Raw genomic sequence first — 21,115 nt, forward strand, 5'->3', positions numbered from 1 at the left:
CTTCCTTGGACAAAATAATGCAGACTACAGCAAGGAAAAATCAATCCATAAAAGAGAAAAAATAAGATTAGAAGTGCACTGCTCCCAATTTTATATAGGTGAAAATAATGCGTAAGATTCTTGCTCTGATTTGTGTATGAATGAAACTAAAGGGAGTGTAAGAATTTTCACAATTTGGATCTCTAATAAAATTGTGGTACCAGTTTGGCCACAAAAGTTCAACAATCACGTGCCTTACAAAGTTAGAACTACAGGAAGTATGCAATGAAGAAATAACTCTCCAATACTTTTAAGATTGAAATAATCAACTTTAAAAGATTACACACATATAGTTTAGAGGATAGTAACTCAACCAAAATAGTGTCATGCAAATCCATGCACAGGTAGTGATAAACGAGACTCCACTTAAGCATGTTCTCCCCTAAAAACTGAAATAACCCATGGCGATTCCCATCAGAGAAAATCGCCTGTCGTGCAGGAAAGAATGTCAACAATAAACAAAGAATTTCATAGAAGTGATATTCATGAGAGAAAATATCCAATAATCTAAGAAAGAATCTAAAAAACAAAAACATATATAAAAGTATAAAATAGAACAATTATGACTCCCTAATTAACTCTAGTTCTTATGTGCAATGTTAACGAGGCTACGCATGGATCACGGCAACAATCCCCTGATTAAGTATTCGTTTTCATACAAATGTGAAAAAAGAAAACTCATTTGGGAAAAAACTAACCAACCATTTCAAACTCAAAAGGCATAAGGTGCAACTCTCAATAGAAAACTACAGATGGATTAACACTGCAACAAGATTAAGATCAGATGCTTCCAAATGGTAAACGTTACAGTTCGTATGGACTATGCATAATTCAACTGGATTGGGTTGACTATACAGTTACCCAATATATGGATACCAAAAATTTCCCATTATTTTTAGAAAGAACTAAAAATAAATCAAAACAAGAAAGGAAACAAGGAATGCCAATAACAGTGAGCGAATGTAAACACAAAGCATGCTAAAATATTATCTTGACATCAGACATTAAACTAAACAATTATATCAGACATTGCTCCTAAACTAGTTAGGCTTTGATTCCATGTCAGCTCTGGGGATCAACTAAACGAATGATGTTAACTATGCTAGTTATGCTAATGTTCAAAATTGAAAGAAAAGAGAAAACATGAACTGCACAAAATTGGGCTAAAGACACATTCCATTAATCTCCATAATGATCAACTTACAATAGAAGACTCAATTTATATACAAAGAATGCCAACTAAAACAGCAACTGCTATCTTGGATGTAGGCATACAAGTAAGGAACTGCTAGTCTCAAAAGAAACCCACCTACGCAATCCTTTCTTAGGAAATAAACTGAAAGGGAAAGATTCTAATGCTAAACGACATTTGCAATTTATTTTTTGACTGAATGCCCGAACAGTAGGGATTTCTGCTTCTGCGCTTTCACAATGAATATTAAGTTTGCATTACATCATAGAATATCATTCACAAGAAGCAAGAATGAGTAACTATGAAGGCTTATGCAGTCTAATGACCAGGAGTGGAAATACATGTGGCTTCGCATGTTGAAATGTTGGGCTGTTTGATAATTGTTAGTGATTGTGAACAATTTGGCAGTAAGAAATATGAAAATTCTATTATGGTGCAATTTCAATACAAATGGAGTTTAGCACTTCTCATCGACTCAAAATTTTGATATGCTGTCATATCAAGTGTTACAGTGAGTGCAATTTTTCACTTAAATTATGTACAAGCCTAAGATCCCTAACCATTAAGTATTTTTAGCCAAAAAAATTGCTAGTAGTAGACTAAATTTGGCAACTACCAATAAAGTCCAATGTGTTAAGCTTAATACAATGGTGATGAATCAAAAAACATATTGAAAGGGTATTTTAGTATTTACTAAATATTCTAGGTAGTTTGCAAGAATGTCCAATTTTTTTCAGCAAATTCAGCAAGCCTGGTCATACAGCAGTCCTCACTGTATATTTACCCTACCACAAAATATCTTAACAACCTCTTGAAAACCCATTCCTTAAAATTTAGCACAAAGTAAACATCTACCCCTTGCATGATTCTGGAACATTCTATTTATATGACAAACAATTGCTGGAGAACAAAATTCAGCTAAAACAACAGATACGTTGAAATCAAAGTTGTGTTGGAAGACTGTACACTCATTCACAAACAAATTTGTTCTTGGATTAAGTCATCTTATGTATTCAAGGATTAAGAGGTCTTCTATGCTTTCATTCATTAATACAATTTTCTTGCATAATCAACAAGGTAGGTTACCAAATTAAATTGCAAACTGCAATTAGATGAGCCTTAATGCAGATATTACCAAAAAATATGAGGCTGGTCATAAACATCCCAAAGGCCATCCCATGCTAACAGTCCTTCTACCACAGATGTTGAGATAGAGCACACTAGCAGCACAGCCGACAACTGAGGACTAACTGCACAATGCCAAAATTAAAACCCTCTTGTGAAAGATATCATCCAAGAAGGCCCAGAATAATGCCAAATGCATTGAAATTGTATAAGAGTATGTAACCAATTGAACAGGTCATAGCAATTACAATTATTAACGGTAGCACAAATGACTTAAGGACAGACTTCTCCAAACTTGCCTCAACTACAGAATGATTTAACAGTCACCTAGAAACAAACTCGAACACCTGCTTCATGATATTGAAGATTAAGACATCTCACATTAGCCACATTAGCTAATAAAATTATCTTCAATGAATGTGAAACAAATCAAGTTGTACTCATCATAATTTTCATGCTGTCAAAATCCTTCAAACAACCTCTGCCGGAATTGGGGGTAAAAATATGTGTACAGATGCATGCATACACAACATTGCATGCATGTAACAAGTCATTCAATTACCAAATCATGTTTATAGATGAAAATATTTTAGAACAATCTACTGTACGTGGGAGATAACTACAAATGAAAAAACAAGGCTGCCTGTTGAGGTGATATTCAACTAGAATGAGGTTCAGAGGTTCAGACTCCTAAATAAGTTCAAAGAAATGAAATTCTGTGACTAGTCATCCCATGAATTGTCCCAACCATCTCTATTTGACTTCCTAGAAGCAAGGCCCTTTGATGACAGGCTTTCCATAGGCCTCGAAGATGATCTTGCTGCTTCTGCATCTTCCCAGCTATCATCCCATACCTCATCCCATCCATCCATATTCTCTGCTTCAGGCTTTCCTCCTGCAGTGATTGGCAAAGTTGACTCAGGAAGATTCATTTCAAGTTCTTGGTATCTAATTCCATCCCCATGCCTTCTTTTTCTCCGAAGCTTACAACACATCCAGGAACCACCAATAGCCAGAACAGTGAATAACAACAGGTACACACCAAACATTGGTGTGATGATGGCTGTATATGAAAAACCTTCAAAAAACCTTTGCTTGTATGGAGCATTGAGCAGCTGACTAGGCACATCAAGTGAACAGTTCCCATTACCACCATCAATAATTATCTTGGATAATGTAATGTTACGTAAGGCTTGATCAATGATTGTTACCCGGACCTGCATGGCCAATTCCCATTAAGATATTTCCTCCAAATTTTATAAATTCTATCATGTATTAATAATTATACACTGGGAGGCATATTCAACATACTGCAGAGGTCAAAATTTGATCACATGCTAATGGAATCGTTGATCTCAACCATGCAATAATACTGTAAATATTACACGTAAACATACCGTTATCCTTTCTTCTTTGCCCAAGATTAAATTTGAATCTGCTTTCAGAAAAACCGGAGTCGTAATGTTTACTTGCAGAGAAACCTCTCCTCTATTTTCTATGAGAATTGACAGCTCCTGCATCTCTGAGAACCAACAAAGTATGTACGTTCAGACCCAAATGTAGTGAAAACTGAATCAACAATGGTTGTGAAGTAAGAAATTATCGACAAGATCTACAAAAAATAATGCAGGTAAAGATATGTATAATGACACATTTAAAGCTCTTCATATGATAATATCTACTTTTTAAGTTAATTTCTGAAAACTGAATCAAACAAGGATGCTAAATAAAAAAGTTCTGCCAAGATCAACAAAATAAACACGGATAAAGATGCATAAACTGGCAAATATAAGCCTTTTCATATGATAATCTTTAGTTTTACAGTAAATTTCTCTGTGAAAACTCAATTAAACTTCAGACTTCGGTGCTAAAACTCAAAAACCTGAACCCACTGTTCAGTTTCAATTTTCTTAAAAAGGCACCCGATCTTCAGGGTAATTCAAATCAACCTAGTTATAGATTCCTTGAAGTTCAAACAAAATTTTGCGAAGTATTCCGAGACAAACACTGAAATTCTGTGAATCTTACCTGTCCTCAACATAAAATGAAATTTGGCATCTTATAACTTAATTGATGATAACTTTTTAAATAGTTCAAACAGGAAAAGAATCAAACTACTATTCTTCCCACCTTCCAAGCAAGTTAAGAAATTCTGTAGATTTTGGGAGACCCTGAAAGCTTTCGAGTTTCATCTCTTGCAAAACAAATTTTGATATTTAGCAATGAAACATAAGGAGCATTAATTAAGCAGAAGCTAGGAATCTCCCTTTCAGTAAAGCCAGGAAATGAAAACATGAAAACCTAACTTGTTTATTTAAAATGAACTCGGCCATGGAAAAAATAAATTACAAAAGTATGCAAAAATATGGGTAACTTAAACAGTCCACAACTTTAACCTATGCCCCGGGGATACATTCCCTGCCGAATGTCCCCATTCCCTACAGAAAATGTTTCCGGGATGCCATAACAGGAAGCAAATGACCCCACACAATCATCTCTTCTGCAAAACAATTGGAAACATCTCCAATACCTGCAATTTTGTTGATGGCGACAGCCAAGTGACATCCGGATGTCCCCCTATTTGTCCAAAATCAGCTAGCCAACCCCAACATACCTAGGCACATTTTTAGTTGCTTCTTTCTAAACTTACAACCCTTCAATGCAAGTCTAGTTTATAACATAGACATCTAAGGCTTACAGAAAAACAAGAAGCATTATTGTTTTACAATCCACTATAAATCGGGATAAATTGCAACGGTCATGCCCCATACCGAAAGATATCACTGCCAGGTTTTAACAGTTCTAACACTGAACTGTCATTAGAAAATATCAAAACCTTACTGTTCAATGCAGTATGCTACCCACAGATTTATCTAAAGTTTCCATGCTATATGTGAAGAAATCTTTTTAACATGAAGTAGAAAAGAATTATATTCATCTATTATGCTATCTATTCCATCGACCTTCAAACTTGGCTGTTGCAAAGCTACACATTACTTAGTATGAGTGCACACAATTGTGATAGACTGTGATTAATCATGATCACATCAACAAAATGAATAGCCTTTGTTGCAGCTTTGTACATCGAAGTTAAAGTCACAGTCAATGGTTATCCTGCTTGTTTCAATCATGCCCTGTGTGGAGAATTCATACAACAATCCATCTATTAGTATCTCAGCTGACACCAAACTGGAACGTAATCAGTTATCATTTTACTTAACCACACCTCTTTATTCATAAGTTCGACAGTAGAACATGCAGTTTTGAAGGTTTCAAGAAAACTTTTATGATAAATACCACACCTAATTCAGGCAATATGTGAAATTTCCCTACATTTAAAAAATTTCCTTCTTTTTAATGGCCATCTCATAAACATGGCTTTTATATGACACTGTCCAAGAAACACCTCCTGTCCCCTGCCATCCCTGTTCTGGAAACATGATGGAGCAAAACATATTACAAATCAGGACACCTGACCCAAGTAGAAATAAACTGAGCCTCCATGTCTAAGCAGGAAATTAAAGGGTTCCAACCACCCATAGATGATTGTGAAGCCCCTTCATCAATTGTAAATCACTAAATTGGAGTGACACATACTTGTGCTGCAAAACTTCAGCAATTATGTAATGTCCCCTATCCAATCCTATAGGATTTGGGACTCAATTTTCAAGATACTCAATTTTTATGTGGTAAATATCAATATTTTTATCTTCTTTGATCTACTGACATTGATTAAATAAAAAAATCTTTCTACGGAGTTCCCACTATAATTGCTTTTATTGATAAGCTGCATGTCTCTATACTCCTCTAACATACTCTTCATGCAAGAATCGCCCTTAAAAGAGTAGTACATATGTAGTGATGATCATCTTGAAATCTTTCTTCTCGCTGAGATTTGTATGTAATTGAGCTACAAACGATACATCCTCGTTAGACTTTGCAGATTAAGTTTTGAGAGTATATATTGATCGTCCAAATTTTGTCCCTTGCATTATATATCTCTATATTTGGGAATGCCCGATTTTACTCTAACAAGTGTTCAATATTCATATTTGTTTGTCCTATCTGATGAAGGGAATATATTTACTTTACTCTTGTATGAATTCCTATAAGGAGGTCATCAATGAATTATAAGTTTTATACTTCCTCTCCCCATGTTGGATATCATTAATAGCACTACAGATCATTCTGTCAATTAATTTGATACTCATCGAAAATGCCATCCTTTGTCTCTTATAATCTTGCACACTAAGCCTCCTCAAATCTGAGTATGCGCAAAAATACGTTGATTAGATTCTATCCAATGTGGACTGGAAGTCTCTGAGTCAGACCTCTTCAATTCTCCAGTCACATGATAATTATTTGGTGGCTCATCTCATAATTTGATTAACTGATCACTATAGCTTCTAGTGATTGTTCTTCATATTATGCGATGTTGAATTCTGAATGTTCTTAACTATGATTCTGATTATATCATGACCATTAATATCCTGCCTGAAAGATGACTCCAAGTATTAATATTGTTAACATCTCCTACAGTTGGGTTGTTCAATATTCCCCAAGTCTCCACCAAAAGCATTTTCAGTATTCTTTCTTGATACTCTTACCCACTTTCTGATTGATTCTCTTTTTGTCTTTTTGTTTCTGAGTGGAAACATTTTCCAACTGTGATTGTTAACTCCTCTTCCCTCGGTGGATATCTCCATTTCCGTTCCCTAAAGGTGGAATGTGTTCTGACACAGCTAGCATAGTCTTCGAATTATAATTACATTCCATTTGTCTTCCATGGAGAACTCTCAATATGGCTTCTGTTATGGTCGTTCAATTGGAAGTATCTATAGTTATTGAGTATGGGTTTGCACCTCGAGATAAGTACCTCGAGGTATTCGCTTACCAATAAACATGTTTACAAATTAAATTTTGGCTCATGATATATATATATATATATGTTCTTCAACCCTGTATGCATCAACTTCTATTGTGCTGAATCCACATTCTCCATCGGTAAGTTGGATTCGTTGTGTATCTTTTCTTATCCTGGTGCCATCTACATATATCATCCCCCAATCATATTAATGACTGCATAACTGTGTTGGTCTTTGTTGACTCTATATATCCTCTCATAGTAATGTTCGATTATGTATTGTACAGTAATACATTCTCATGTTGGCTTTGAATATTTTTCTATTGCCCCATCTTGCCTTGCTTATTTGTCGTTCTTCTCATTTATATTGAAAGGGCACAACTGATGTGATCTAATTATTATTTTAGTTATTATATTTTCATTATTACATATGAATATATTTGTTGTTTGTTTATATATATATTTATCATATATATATATATATATATATATATATATATATATAATGATTAGTTTTATCAAACTAATTATCACTTATCGTTCTTTTATTATATTGTAATTATATTATAATCGTATATAATAGATGATATGATTATATTGATCATTATATATGTTAATAATTTTCTTATTACGTTTATAAAATATAATACTAAATTATATTATAATTTATTATTCTTTATTCTCTTATTAATTTGTTCCATTATTAAACTTATAAATATGGGGACACGACAAATAGTTAGCCTTGTATTTGACACTAATGCTTTGGTCAAGCTTAGCAAATACTAAATTCATCTATTAATTGCCTCCTGAAGTTTTCCAAAGAAACCTCTTTTAGCAAGATAGTTTGTTCCCTTCTGAATTTCATCTCTTCATTTTTCATTAGTTTGCGAGTAAAAGCTCCAGAAAGTGTGCTATAAACATATTGATTATAAATAGCATAATGCCTCTCATTTCCAGTATTTAGTTCTGGGACGAAAAATAATAATAATCATACTATTTATGAATTGCCTATTGAGAAATCAATATATTGTATTATAATAGGTAACTGTAACCGGGTTAAGAGGTAATGACATCTTTATAAATCATCAAGAAAAAGGCAACACAAATTTTGGTGATATACTAAGGAGATTGACCCTGCCCAAGAGAGTCATGGTAACAATACTAGGATAAAGCAAGGTATACTTTCAGTACCTCCGAAAACCCCGCAGTCCTCCAACATTGGTATAAAATTGGAAATGAAAGACTTCCCCTGTAAAAGGCATTGTGAACAATGAAGAGTAGTCCAATCCTCTATGCAATGCCTCATCAGGGAACTCAAGAGGACAACATAGGTTTGACTTAAGAACATAGTACAATTTTTTTTATTTTTTAGCTACCTTGACAATTACAATAGTCATAAATGCTACAGCATGTTAGATTACAATCACAAGACCATGTCTTCTTAGGTTCCCAACATCGCTACTAAGCAACACAAAAACATATAATCAATTCAATTTAACCATGATGAAATAAACAAACTTCAGTTATTTTATATTAGAGTTAAATCTCTCTATTTTTGTTTCTCTCTTCCATAGATTTACTTCTATTTCTAATGGTCACTCCTCTTCTATGTTCCAATATTCTCTCTCTGTTCAATATGGAAAATTTCTCTCTTCAGAATGTTTCTATTTCTCTCTTTGTTTGCTATAGAAACATTCTTGCATGTACTTGTATATATAGATCATTTATGATCTCTGTTTAATAACACATTCATTATTTTACTGTAAAATTTTAATCCATAAATCAATATGCAATTAATCCATTGCATGCAATTATTCAAATACATAATGGAACTGACCAACTCTAAATATTAATTATCAATAAATCATCTATACATGTTTACAGTACAGTTACAATAATTTAACAAGTACACATTAATAATGCCAAGTGAACATTGTAATTTGACTCTGGAGATAAAATAATGAGTTAAGACCTCATGTGACCTCTATTACACAATTAGGTTCAACCAAGATAAATATAATAATAAAAGAAATAAAGATTAATATATCTTCAAATGATTTAATAATTTGTTGGGACTGTACATCTACTGAATCTATATTTTTCACTTATTTTGGTGGCCATTTGCTTGGCTGTGTTTTATGAATCTTTTAGCTGATAAATCTAATGTCTTCTTTTTCAGGGAAGAGGAATGTCCTCTGCTGTGGAGATAAGGGGGTTCATAGAGAAGACATCAAAGGTAGGAAATAAGAAGAGAAAACCCACAAATCTGTCACATGACGGAAATATTAGTAGTTCCAATCTGAAGAGACCATTGCTCAGAAGAGATTTCAGATGAGACACTGAATGGCAGCAAGGGTTCACAAGATTTCTTCTTTTTTATTGCAATCAGTAATTCTGGATTCATCTCAAATTTGAAGACAAAGTGGGACGAATAAAAGCTTACTTTTTGATATGGCACTGATAAGCTGTAAACCTCTTATTTAGACGATTTTAGTCAATAAAAATCTTCATTTTTCCTATTACAGGGGCATAAATTTTTTGCCAGCATTTTTTTATACATTAACAGGAGCTGTTTTAAGGGTTAACGTGCATTTTCGTTGATACTGAATATCTGCTATTATTTACTGGATCTAATATTTCCTGCCATTCGGGTTTTATAGCAGATAAAAGAACAAACTCATTTGCTAAATTGGTGCAAAATCAGTGTTAGCCATACCTCTGCGGAAAGGCATCTGCTTTATAAGCTTTATATTAAAATAACTGTGAATTTCCTTTTGTTCTTTCATAGATTGACCTTTCATGCTTAAAGAGAATGTCATTAATCTTTCTTACAGTTAGATTCTTTTGTCATTTTGTATTGAGATTTTTCAGTTTGAGATTAAGAATTTTGGTGTTGAAACACTTTTAAATATTGAAGAATTGGTCAAATTTTGTAGAAATGTTGATGGATTTCTAACTAAAGACACTTCAAAAAATATTAGAAATACATCATTGTTTTCATATTATCTTTTATATGAGTTTTATTTTCAAAAATCTTATTATTATCAAGAAAATATTTTATAGCATACTTAGTATAAATCTAAAGTTTGTCTCACTAATCTTGTTGATTGTTGGGAGGAGCATAGTATAATGGACTTGTGATTCTTATGACAAACGGGTTGATTGTTCAATATTTTGAATTGTAATAGAGAATTTAAAAAAACAAGTACATAAATACAAAACACTTGTATCAATAACCTAAATGATTTTTAAAAATAGATATTTCCTAAAAATTAGGTATAAGATTGTTCAAGACAAACCTTCATTTAATTCAATTTTAATTTATATCTAAACATACTATATTGAAAAAAATTTTGAAGTGTTGCATGTGCTAGTCCATAAATATTCTAAATGAACTATCAATTGCCCTCGTGATAGGCTCACACCCATATTGCAAAGGTAGATGAGGTAATTGCACTCAAACAAAGTGTACAAAAATATGAATCTAACTTTTACTATAATCTAAATAGAAAATTAAGTGAAAGGAAGCTTTACTATAATCTATATAGAAAAATAAGTTTATTCATCTTCATGTAATGGTTTATGTTGGCTACCAGCCACTACTAAATAAAATTATAAAGTGAAAATATAAATTAATATATATGTATTAATTTTGATACATATAATTATAAATTTGTAATTCTAAAATAGAAGGTTATAAATAATTTTCCCAACTAAATCAAATCAATATATTATATAAAAATATATGAATAATATAAAGAATTTCTCTTTATGGGGCGGGGGCCCTAGCTCGGTTGGCTAAATCTTCCCTGTTGCAGAGGGTTGGTCACGAGTTCTAGTCTCCCCCGTCCTCATGGTACCGGTGGGCATGTCGCACCAGCGCTACCGGTCACGTTAAAAAGTTTATCAGGCGCACTGCAGTTTATAGGGGGGCCGTGTTGCACCGATTCCTGCAATCTAAAATATATATATATATATAATTAAATTAATAAATGAATTACATAAAAATAGATAGACATAAAAAAACTAAATTAATAAAGGCAAAAGCAAACCAAATTATGGAATTACGGTTTGTCTACCATTTAACAAAATACTAATAAATTTCACATGTACAATTTCAATCCTTACATTTGTGTGTGCTATGAATAATAGCATTAAGTGGAAAATCACTTAATCAAATCTTGATCAAACAGGAATGTGGTCTCTCATACGATGCTCTAGGTGCCTGCTTTAATCCATGTACAGCTTTCTTCAATTTAGACACCATATCCTTTCCATTTGATGAGGCAAACCCTTCAAGTTGCTCAATGTAAACTTCTTCTGCCAGGACACCATTGAGAAATGCAGACTTGACATTCATGTGATATACTTTGCAAACAAGTGCAAATGTTTCACCATAGTCCAATCCTTCCTCTTGTGCATAGCCCTTAAAAACAAGTTTGGCACTGTTTCTCACTACTTTAACAAATTTGTTCTTAAGAAATACAACCTACATCATTCTAGAGAAGTCTTCAATGAACAACATAAAGTACTTTTCACCATGATAGCATAAATCAATATTTACAAAGTCCAAGATACCTTCATAAGAGTATGACTTACTGATGAGACTTGAACTAATTAACTTGCCCAACTGACAATCTTTACACACTACAACATCTGGTTTAGCTGGATATGGCAATCCCCTTACAACTTTCATCTTCCTTACTTTAATCAGACTATCAAAGTTAACATGATAGAACCTTTTATGCTATAACCAACTATCCTCAACCTTAGTAGCTAGACAACTTTTAATAGTAGTGTTAAGAAGGAACAAGTTACATTTGCTCAGTTTACTGGTAACAATTAGATCTCCTAATGTACCAAGAATCCTGCACACGCTTTTGTGACCTCTAACAAATATCTTTTATTATTCAATTGAGCAACACTTTAAAAATTGTACTTCAAACCTTTGACCCAATAGACATCATCACATTTTGTTTTAATATTCAATGCAATAGAACCTTAACTTTTAACAAGCAAAGAGCAACATTACCGAATCTTATCGATCCTTCATCACATTCTTTCATTCCAATGAACATATGATGAGAGCAACCACTGTCAAAAATCTTGTCTCCACTATGATTCATGTTGGAAACAAGTGCTTTTTCACCAACTGTTGATGGTTCCTCCTTGATTGCAACAAACACAATCTCATCCTTATTTCTACCATCAGACTCTTCATCAGTGCCAAATTCCTCAGCTAAATAGCATGCTTTCTTCACTTTTTCTCTACACTCCCTTGGCTTATCATTCATGTCTTTGTCAAGACATCTAGAGGATTAACGACCAATCTTCTTGCATGAAAAATATTTCAAAGGCAATTTACCTTTGTACTTATCATTTCCTCTAGGCAGCCTTCTAGCAAGTAGCGCTTCCATCTCTTCATGTTCCCTTACTTCAGCCATGATGGATTCATAAACATTAGAGTGGTATGTTAGGTCCGAATAACATCATCTTTTCCTTTTCCTTGGTGGAGCAAGAGTCAAGGATGACTTAAATGTAACGTCAACCTTAGGCATACTATTGTCAAAATTGCTCAATTCAAATGCAGTCAACTTTCCTATTAAAGCATCAAGTGTAACATCTCTAGTTCCTAAAGATCTTACCTCTAGAATAGCCGAAACCCCTATAGCATACTAAGGCAATAAGGTTCTCAAAATCTTACTTGCCACATCTCCTGCTTCAAGAGTACCTCCAGCTCCTCTGATAGCAGCAACCACAATTTTTATTATTTGATTGTACTGCTCAATGCTCTCATTCTCTGTCATCATCGTGTCATCAAACTTTCCTTTCAGGCTATCCACCATTGCCTTAGCACATGTGAATCACCACCATGGACTGTCTCCAACTTTTCCCACATTTCTTGAGTAGTTTCTAGATCTGCAACATTGCTGAATTTTTTATCTGCAGTGAGAGCTCTTGCAGGGGCAAAATATCTTGTAACAACATGATTTCAGTATTGTTCACCCATACCTTTGAGATAGAGCTTCATTCTTTCACACCACACTAGGTAGTTCTCCGTTGTGAACATAGGACCTTCCATTCGCATTATTTTTGGATATTTGCCTCAAGCTGTTAAGCTTCACCACCACTGAGGACCTAGGCTCTAATATTAATTGTTAGTCCTAAGGGATCAGATTACTAAGGGGGGAATCAGTAATCTACTAATTATGCAACTTTTCAACCACTCAAACCCTTATCACAACATAAGCTTAATAACAGAAAATGAAAGCATTAAACATGTAAACACAACCACAAAATAATGCAACGACACAGATATTTTGGTCTCGTGGAAATCCAACTTGGGTGAAAACCATGGTGGGAATTAGTACCCACAAATTGTGCACTCTTTTGAAGTACACAATGTAAGGAGATACAAAGACACCGTTAAGTGAAACCTAGTCAAGGTATTTACCTCTAGCCTTGTTAGGAACTTTACACTGTCAAGAGTAGCCTTGTTAGAGGACTTAGAACACTAACTAAAGTATTTCCATGTTAAAGTATTCACAATAAAGGACCTGTTAGGATCCACCCAGTTAAGGGTTTTTAATGTTTCAACTGTTAGGGAACAACAAGTAGAATGATTTGTTGAATAGCACCTCATTTGCTTGATCAGATCCAATGTAGTGTACACAAATACTTCATCCCACACTACCCTCTAGTTTGATCGCACCTTCACACTTCAACTGCACCATGTTCAACACACCAATTCTTTTCCTTCATCAAATATATAACATTCTATAAAACCCTCAATGTTCCATCACCTTAAACTTGCCCTAACACATCTGCTTTTCAATTTCAATATGCATCGATCACACTCCACATGCCCAACCACTCATCTCGATGCACACAAACAATTTCCTATACTGCATTGTCCCATAATTAACTTTTCATTTGAATTCATTAAGAACAATCAAACACCTTTTGAACATACAAACCCACCTTCTAGAATCATCATGACATGCTTGCATCGATCCTTGGAATGTTGGATCATCACCCACAATCATAGAAACATGTGATCATATCGTGTCCAGATTGACCGAATTCACTAAATCATCTATACTAGTCACGAATCATCGATCTACCACCGGAAGCTCAAGTACACAAACAATTTACCCAAAAAATTTCGATAATCTTCACAGCACCTGCTCACCCATCATCCAAATGCATTGCAATTGTAACGACGTCATCTAGAAGCCATGTTCTACTTACTCCTGTGACCGATCAACTTAACTCTTCATAGATTTAATAAGACAATTAAATCATCTATTGTTTGTAACTAACTATTCTAGCAATTACATTGTTCACCTTCAACCAATCATAACTATCTCAATCTTTCACATCAATTGTAGTGGTCGTAGATGTGACTAACTAACAAAGATACTCCTAAGTCTCTCATAAGAATAACAACCACTAACACTCACTACAAATATCACTTATCACATTCATAATTTGCAACCTGCTAAGAACGATAGGTTAATTCTTGACATCAATGACATTTCTAATCTTCATGCAACCAAATATGTAGCATGACAGCTCCTGAGCATCTCTAACCATCACCACATCAGTTATGCCAACATAATAAGGGTTTGAGCCATGTTGAGAGTGTTGACTTGGTGGTCAGCACCTCCTTGGAGATTTTTTTTGTGGATCCAGGTAAGTCTTGGCATTTGTATCGGGAATTAACAGCTCGAGCTTTTGGTGCAAAGACAAATGCTACCTACAATTGGTATCAGAGCCTCTTGGGTCATGAGTTCGAGTGTCTCTTCAATTGGTGATGAAGGCTAAGTCAGTGTTGAGGGGGAGATTGTTTAGAGTGTTGACTTGGTGGTCAGCACCTCCTTGGAGATTTGTGTTGTGGATCAGGGTGAGTCTCAGCATTTGTATCGGGCATTAACAGTTCAAGCTTTTGGTGCAATAGCAAATGCTACCTACAAGCCATGCCTAAACTAGTGAATTGAAGGACCTTGTGATGCTTGGAGAGATAAGGTGTGCACCGTATAGAGAGATTAGATGAGCTTGTTGATGGTTGACACCAAGCAAGGGTGATATAAGGGGTATTGCTTGGCCATAGAGAGATAAGGTGACGTGTAGCCAAGAAATTATGATGAGGTCCAAAGCATGCAAAAAATATTTGAGAGGCACTAATGCCTCAGAAATTGGGATGTAAACACCTTAGGGGTGGGCCCCCCCTAATGTAGCCCCACTAGTTCATAGCTCTAGTCGAAAGCATGTACTGACCAAAAAGTGATAATAATTTATTTTATAATTATTTCTATACATTATTTACCTTACTAATTTCTTACTTCGAGAAAGAAGTTCATCAAATAAGTAAATATATAGCCCCCCTTTTGAAAGCTAACTTATTAATTTAAACCGAACTTACCAATTAAACATGCTTTGTTCTCTAAATAGAAAATACTATTCCTAAGGCTAATAATAGATACTTGATCCTGGTTATAGAGCAAACAAACATATAGAGCAAGCATATAAACAAATTTCCTACATAAAAACTTATCAACAAGAAATATATGCCCAAAAACACAAACATAAAAACAAAAGCATTTAGCAAACACACCAAGAAATCAACAAAGATGATATATGTTAAGTTTAGGATCGCCACAAATGTAATAGCACTGCCTATGTTTCTGTGTCTTCCAAAGGCAGCAATTGCTCTTGTATTTATATTGTGGATGAGAAAGGGAGAGACATGTCCCTTCATGGGACAGTCTATACATTAACACATATTGTTTCTTATTTATGATTAGTCATCATTAGAAAATAGGTAATTATACATACATACATACAAAGATATACACACGCACTAATTGTCTAACAATTAATGATCACAACGATTAAGTAGTAATCGTAGCAATGTATCTCATGGTTAAATCAATTCGACTAAAGCTACAACATTAACAATATGGATAACATCTCCTCACATGTAAGCATTCACAAGAGGAAGACTATAATTAACCTAAGCTCAAACAGAAAAAAAACAACATTCTAGACAAATAAAATTGCCCCAAATATTCCCGAATAAAGTTGGAACTTCCTATAGCCAAGAATTAATATAATGAAAGCTCCTTTCTTCAATTCTATACTACTGATGAATTTAGTTTTATGTTAACATGCATCAATAATTATTTAAGAGATAATGAAAACACTATTTGCAAGAATTTTTATCTAAAAGAGATATGCTCTAATCTACCTGATTATAATATTTTCATGGTCTATATCTTCATGAATAAGATGAACTGATTTCTTAGTGGGTCGTTGATAGTTCCCTTCAAGCTGTATTTAAGATCTTCCCTAACTAAAGCTTCTCACATCTCAGCAATTTTAGTGTTAACTCAATGTGTGTTGTCTAAAGGAGAGACAAATTAATTATAGATAGACATAATGAAGAAACAAAAGTCATTTTAATAGACTTAAATAAGGAATGAACAGAGTCTAAATAAGTAATTTGCTTGACAAAAGGGTTAACAAATACTTGTGACTGTTTCCTAATAAAATGTTGGCCCACAGAGGACAACCGCAGACCTACATGGTTAGTGTGTAATTGATATAATCAACTTCATGCCTCCAACATTGAACTTCCAAATAAATAAAAATGCACGCAAGGAAGAGAATCATAAACAAGACATGTGAATTGCCTGACACAATACCCCAAAGGAGTGGCATCTAATGAATGCCATCAATGGCAAGGAAGAGAATCATAAAAAAGACACGGAAATTGCCTGATGCAATACGCCAAAGGAGTGGCATCTAATGAAATGTCATCAATGCAGGATATGTTAGTAGATAAAATTGATGACAGACCTTACCTCAAATCTGCGTGTTAATTGATGTGTAAACTTATTTCGAGCTTTGAGTACCATCCTTCCCAAAGCTCATATCATTGTGCCCATACCTTTGAACATAGGTTTCATTGTTTCCAAATGCCACACATTACACCCTAGGTTACTCATGCCCAGAAAAGGTCTATCCATAGTACTATCATACCCTTCCATCCAGTTCCTTCTAAGAAATTACTGTGGATTCTCAAAAATCTTTCTTGTATTTTGGTGTTATCCATTGTGTCACCCTTTATGCCTCTTTGTTGTTGTCTCTCAATAATACCTTTATCATTTTTTACCTTCTCCCAAACTTACAAACCTTCCCATTAAATAATAAAGATCCTCATCATACTCCTCTTGTAGATCCAAGTCCCTCCCAAATCACATTGCCCTCCATTAGAAGACAATGTGTGCTATGGTTTGTTAGGCCTATGACTCAAACCTATGAATCAATCCATTAAATAAATTCAAGATGTGGAAACCTTAAAATCCAATTCACAAATCACCCCAAATTTGCAGCCATCCTTAAACATCACACACTAAGAAAGAAATTTTGCTTGGAAAAAATAAGTCAACTTTGACTATTTAACACTTCTAGCCTAAGAATTAAGCCTTAGTATGTGATGTTTAAGCCATCCAAATTTTCGCGTCTATCCGACACGTCCCAAAAACAAAAGTCGGCTTTATTCTCACATGTGAATGGGTTTTAGGACGTCTACCAATGCCAACCATATTTCTCAAGTTGTCCCCACTATGTTTCCATACTAAGGGGGGTAAAAAACGTCTCATAAACAAGTTTCCCTGTTCCCCCATTCTAGATCCCTAGGGTCACATAATTATTTTCTTAAAGCTATTGATTGTTTGAAGAAGTGCACGAATGCAAACTTCCAATTTCATATTTTGAGAGAGAGGATAGAGTATGGTGTGCCTTCAAATATTGTAGGTGATCACTGATTTAGCACATATGTGTAACTCAGCTAGCATGATGGGGAATGGTGCTTACAAGCACATCTTTTGGACCCAAGTCAGAGATATTTAGATATCTTGGTTTCTTGCAGTTTGTTTTTGAGTCATAGCGTTCATCTACAAAAGAGTTTTGACAATTTTCTCCTCAAAATTGTGATTTCAGCTTCAAAAGATAAATTTGGTGTCTTTGGCTACAAGGAGGGTCAGTTTTGTTTACCCAACATCAGGTTGGATGGTTTTTGGTTATCTTGGTCACTTCTAGAGGTTTTGCAAAATTAGGGAGGGTCTCAGCAGCAGGCTCATTTTGTAGACCTGCAAATTATGTCTTTTGTAGGGTTATTAGAATAATGACCATTACTATTAAATATTGTAATGTTTTTTTAATAGTCATCTTCTTAGTTACTCGGGTCCGCTGGTATGGCATCCGAACCAGGTCTGGATTCGAACCAGTACCAAATTCAGGTCCAATTCCTCAAAAATTTGCCTAGGTTTCAAATTTTTTGTGTGTATCAACAGCTCCCTGATTTTCCTGCAAGATGTTATAGTGTAGGCATCCCAGGTTGCATCTTTGACATAGAAAATGTTTAATTGCACAAAATGGACTAGACTAGATAACGAATGTGGAGACGATGAGCTTCTCCAATGGTAGACATGAACAACATAAATCCAACATTGAGGGATAGAACAATGCCGCAGGTATAACTCTGCTTCTTTTATAACATGATACACTTCTTTCCAAGCTTAGCTTGTTATATGCCTGTTGTAATGAACAGGGCTTTTGACAAAGTAACTCTCTTCTTTGTATTCAATTTGTCTAACAAGGCCTAAGATATGCCAATCAATGTACAATGCTTTGTAATGATGCTATGATTACAAGTTTAAAGTTTATGGTGTTTTTGTTGTTTAAATGATTAAATCATATGATTTTATGATACTATGTGACATTCTAATTTTAAATTATGCTTCTAGGCTTCATTAATAGTTTTATGATACTATGTGACATTCTAATTTTAACTTATGCTTCTAGGCTTCATTAAAATATATATTTGTACACACACACACACATAAATTTTACATGTTTTTGTACAGACAAACCCAAACGAACCCAAACCCTTTTCCAAAAAATTGCCATACCAGCAAACCAGTTCTTTGAACCCGTACTTCAAATCGGACTCCAACCAGTAACTAAGGTATTCTTAGTTAGTTTAGGTAGTGTCTAATTTTGTCTATAGTAAGTAATGTAATTGCCTATATAATGTAACCTCCACTTTTAATAGTGAATATACAATCACCATTACCTGCAGGAAATTTGGCAAAGCTTAAGACAAGTTTTTTCTCATCTTCTAGAGAAAAGGATCAAGGCCATCTCATTATTGGTGCCAATCGAATTTTCTCAAACCAAAATTTGCATGATACCATGCCTCAATTTCATATCTTTTGGATCAATCTTAGAGAGCAAAGCACATAGCATAAACTTGAAAACATAATGTATACACCTCATATCCAGACACAAAGCATACACATAAAAACATGGAGCATACACATGAATACATGTAGACATGGTTCAATTGGCCCACAAGAGGTCGAAACATCCACCCAAAACCAGATACATCTTATGAGGTAATCAATTCATCACTTGGCCCACAAGAGGTAAGAGTACCCAACCACAACCAGATCCATCTCTTGGGCTAATCAATTCTTCCCTTATCCTAAAAGAGGCAAGAATGTATAGACTGCATCCATCTATTGGGGTAATCAATTCATCATTTAGCCCACAAGAGGCACGAACGTCCAACCAGGGCTAGACCCATCTCTTAGGGTAATCAATTCATCATTTAGCCCATGAGACAAGAACGTCCAACCAGGACCAGATCCATCTCTTTGGGGTAATCAAATCATCATTTGGCCCACAAGAGGCAAGAACATCCAACCACGACCAAGTCCATTCACTTGGGATAATCTAACCAACTAGGTTAGAGAATTTAAATCAATCATACGATATATCTAGTTATATTGATGGTATTCCACCCGAAGGTTTTAAGATAAGGGGACATGATGCACATCTATGTAATGATCTATCGAAAAGTTTCAATTTGACATGTTACAATTTTTAATGTGGAGAAAGGATGGATAATTTGGGGGTGCAAGGGTATCACAACCCCTCTTCTTTTCCATTCCTAAAGCCCTAATTACTTGTTGACGAAGTTGTAACTATTTTCCCTCTGATAATGCCACTTGCAATGTACCCAAATTATAAACACCCAAATTTTGCCCTAGGTCACCTTTCACTTTGATTAAGACCTTGCAAAAAAGTTAGGGAATCATTTATAATCATGATTTGTAAAATATCTTTTGATTAAAAATAAGCATGTATTAGGAGTATAAATCTAATCAGAAGCTTGCTTAATTCATTTTAAGTAGTCTCAATCATCGATGAGTTAAGATAGGGTAACTTGACAGGATCATCTAGAGATCCTCTAACCTAGGCACAAGAGTAGATATACCATCCCTCTTGGCCTCATGTGGTCCATGCCATCCTTATAAGGTGTAGTATCTTTGAGGTATATCCTATAACTATTACCCTCAATCTTGCAACATCTATACAAATTCTCATGTTTGAACATAGTTAATGCATTCACTTATCATGATAGAGACCATGCGGAGCATTCACAATAGGGTGCCCTAGAAGTCCATCTTTTAAAAGGCCATAAGCAGTACCCATTGTACCCACTTGGCCGTATGGAACTCCCCAATCTATACCATGAGGTGGTGTACCTAGAAGATGACCCCATCACCATTCTCCTCCTTGTAATTCCCTAGATTCTTTACAATGGCTGACGTTGAGAATCAATAACATATGAAGAATTCAATAATGTAATGTGCCTGTGTTTTGTATATGTGATAATCAGTTATCGACAGCATATCCTAATCGTCAATGAGCAAATATAGACAATATTTGTTATGCTATGCTAGCAGTCATAACAACAATGCATCATCAGTCAATGTTGTGCTGACATAAATGGCACTTGTCATGTCATATACAAGGAACTC

At 34.6% G+C, this 21,115-nt stretch overlaps 1 protein-coding gene across 2 annotated transcripts in view; it reads right to left on the reverse strand.

Moving 5' to 3' along the window:
• Positions 1-2,523: 2,523 nt before the first annotated feature.
• LOC149548255 (uncharacterized) overlaps positions 2,524-21,115 on the reverse strand; it is a 39,768-nt gene continuing 21,176 nt past the window's right edge. For both annotated transcript variants that reach the window (XM_089792317.1, XM_089792316.1), the window contains 2 exons: positions 3,754-3,878; positions 2,524-3,573 (listed from right to left, as the gene is read on the reverse strand). In XM_089792317.1, the coding sequence (XP_089648443.1) occupies positions 3,079-3,573; positions 3,754-3,878 (620 nt within the window). In that variant the 3' untranslated portion in view covers positions 2,524-3,078. The remainder of the gene's footprint in view (positions 3,574-3,753; positions 3,879-21,115) is intronic.

The sequence above is a fragment of the Cupressus sempervirens genome, chromosome 7, assembly GCF_028749045.1.
Source record: "Cupressus sempervirens isolate cs-2001-9-10 chromosome 7, ASM2874904v1, whole genome shotgun sequence".
Lineage (NCBI taxonomy): Eukaryota > Viridiplantae > Streptophyta > Pinopsida > Cupressales > Cupressaceae > Cupressus > Cupressus sempervirens.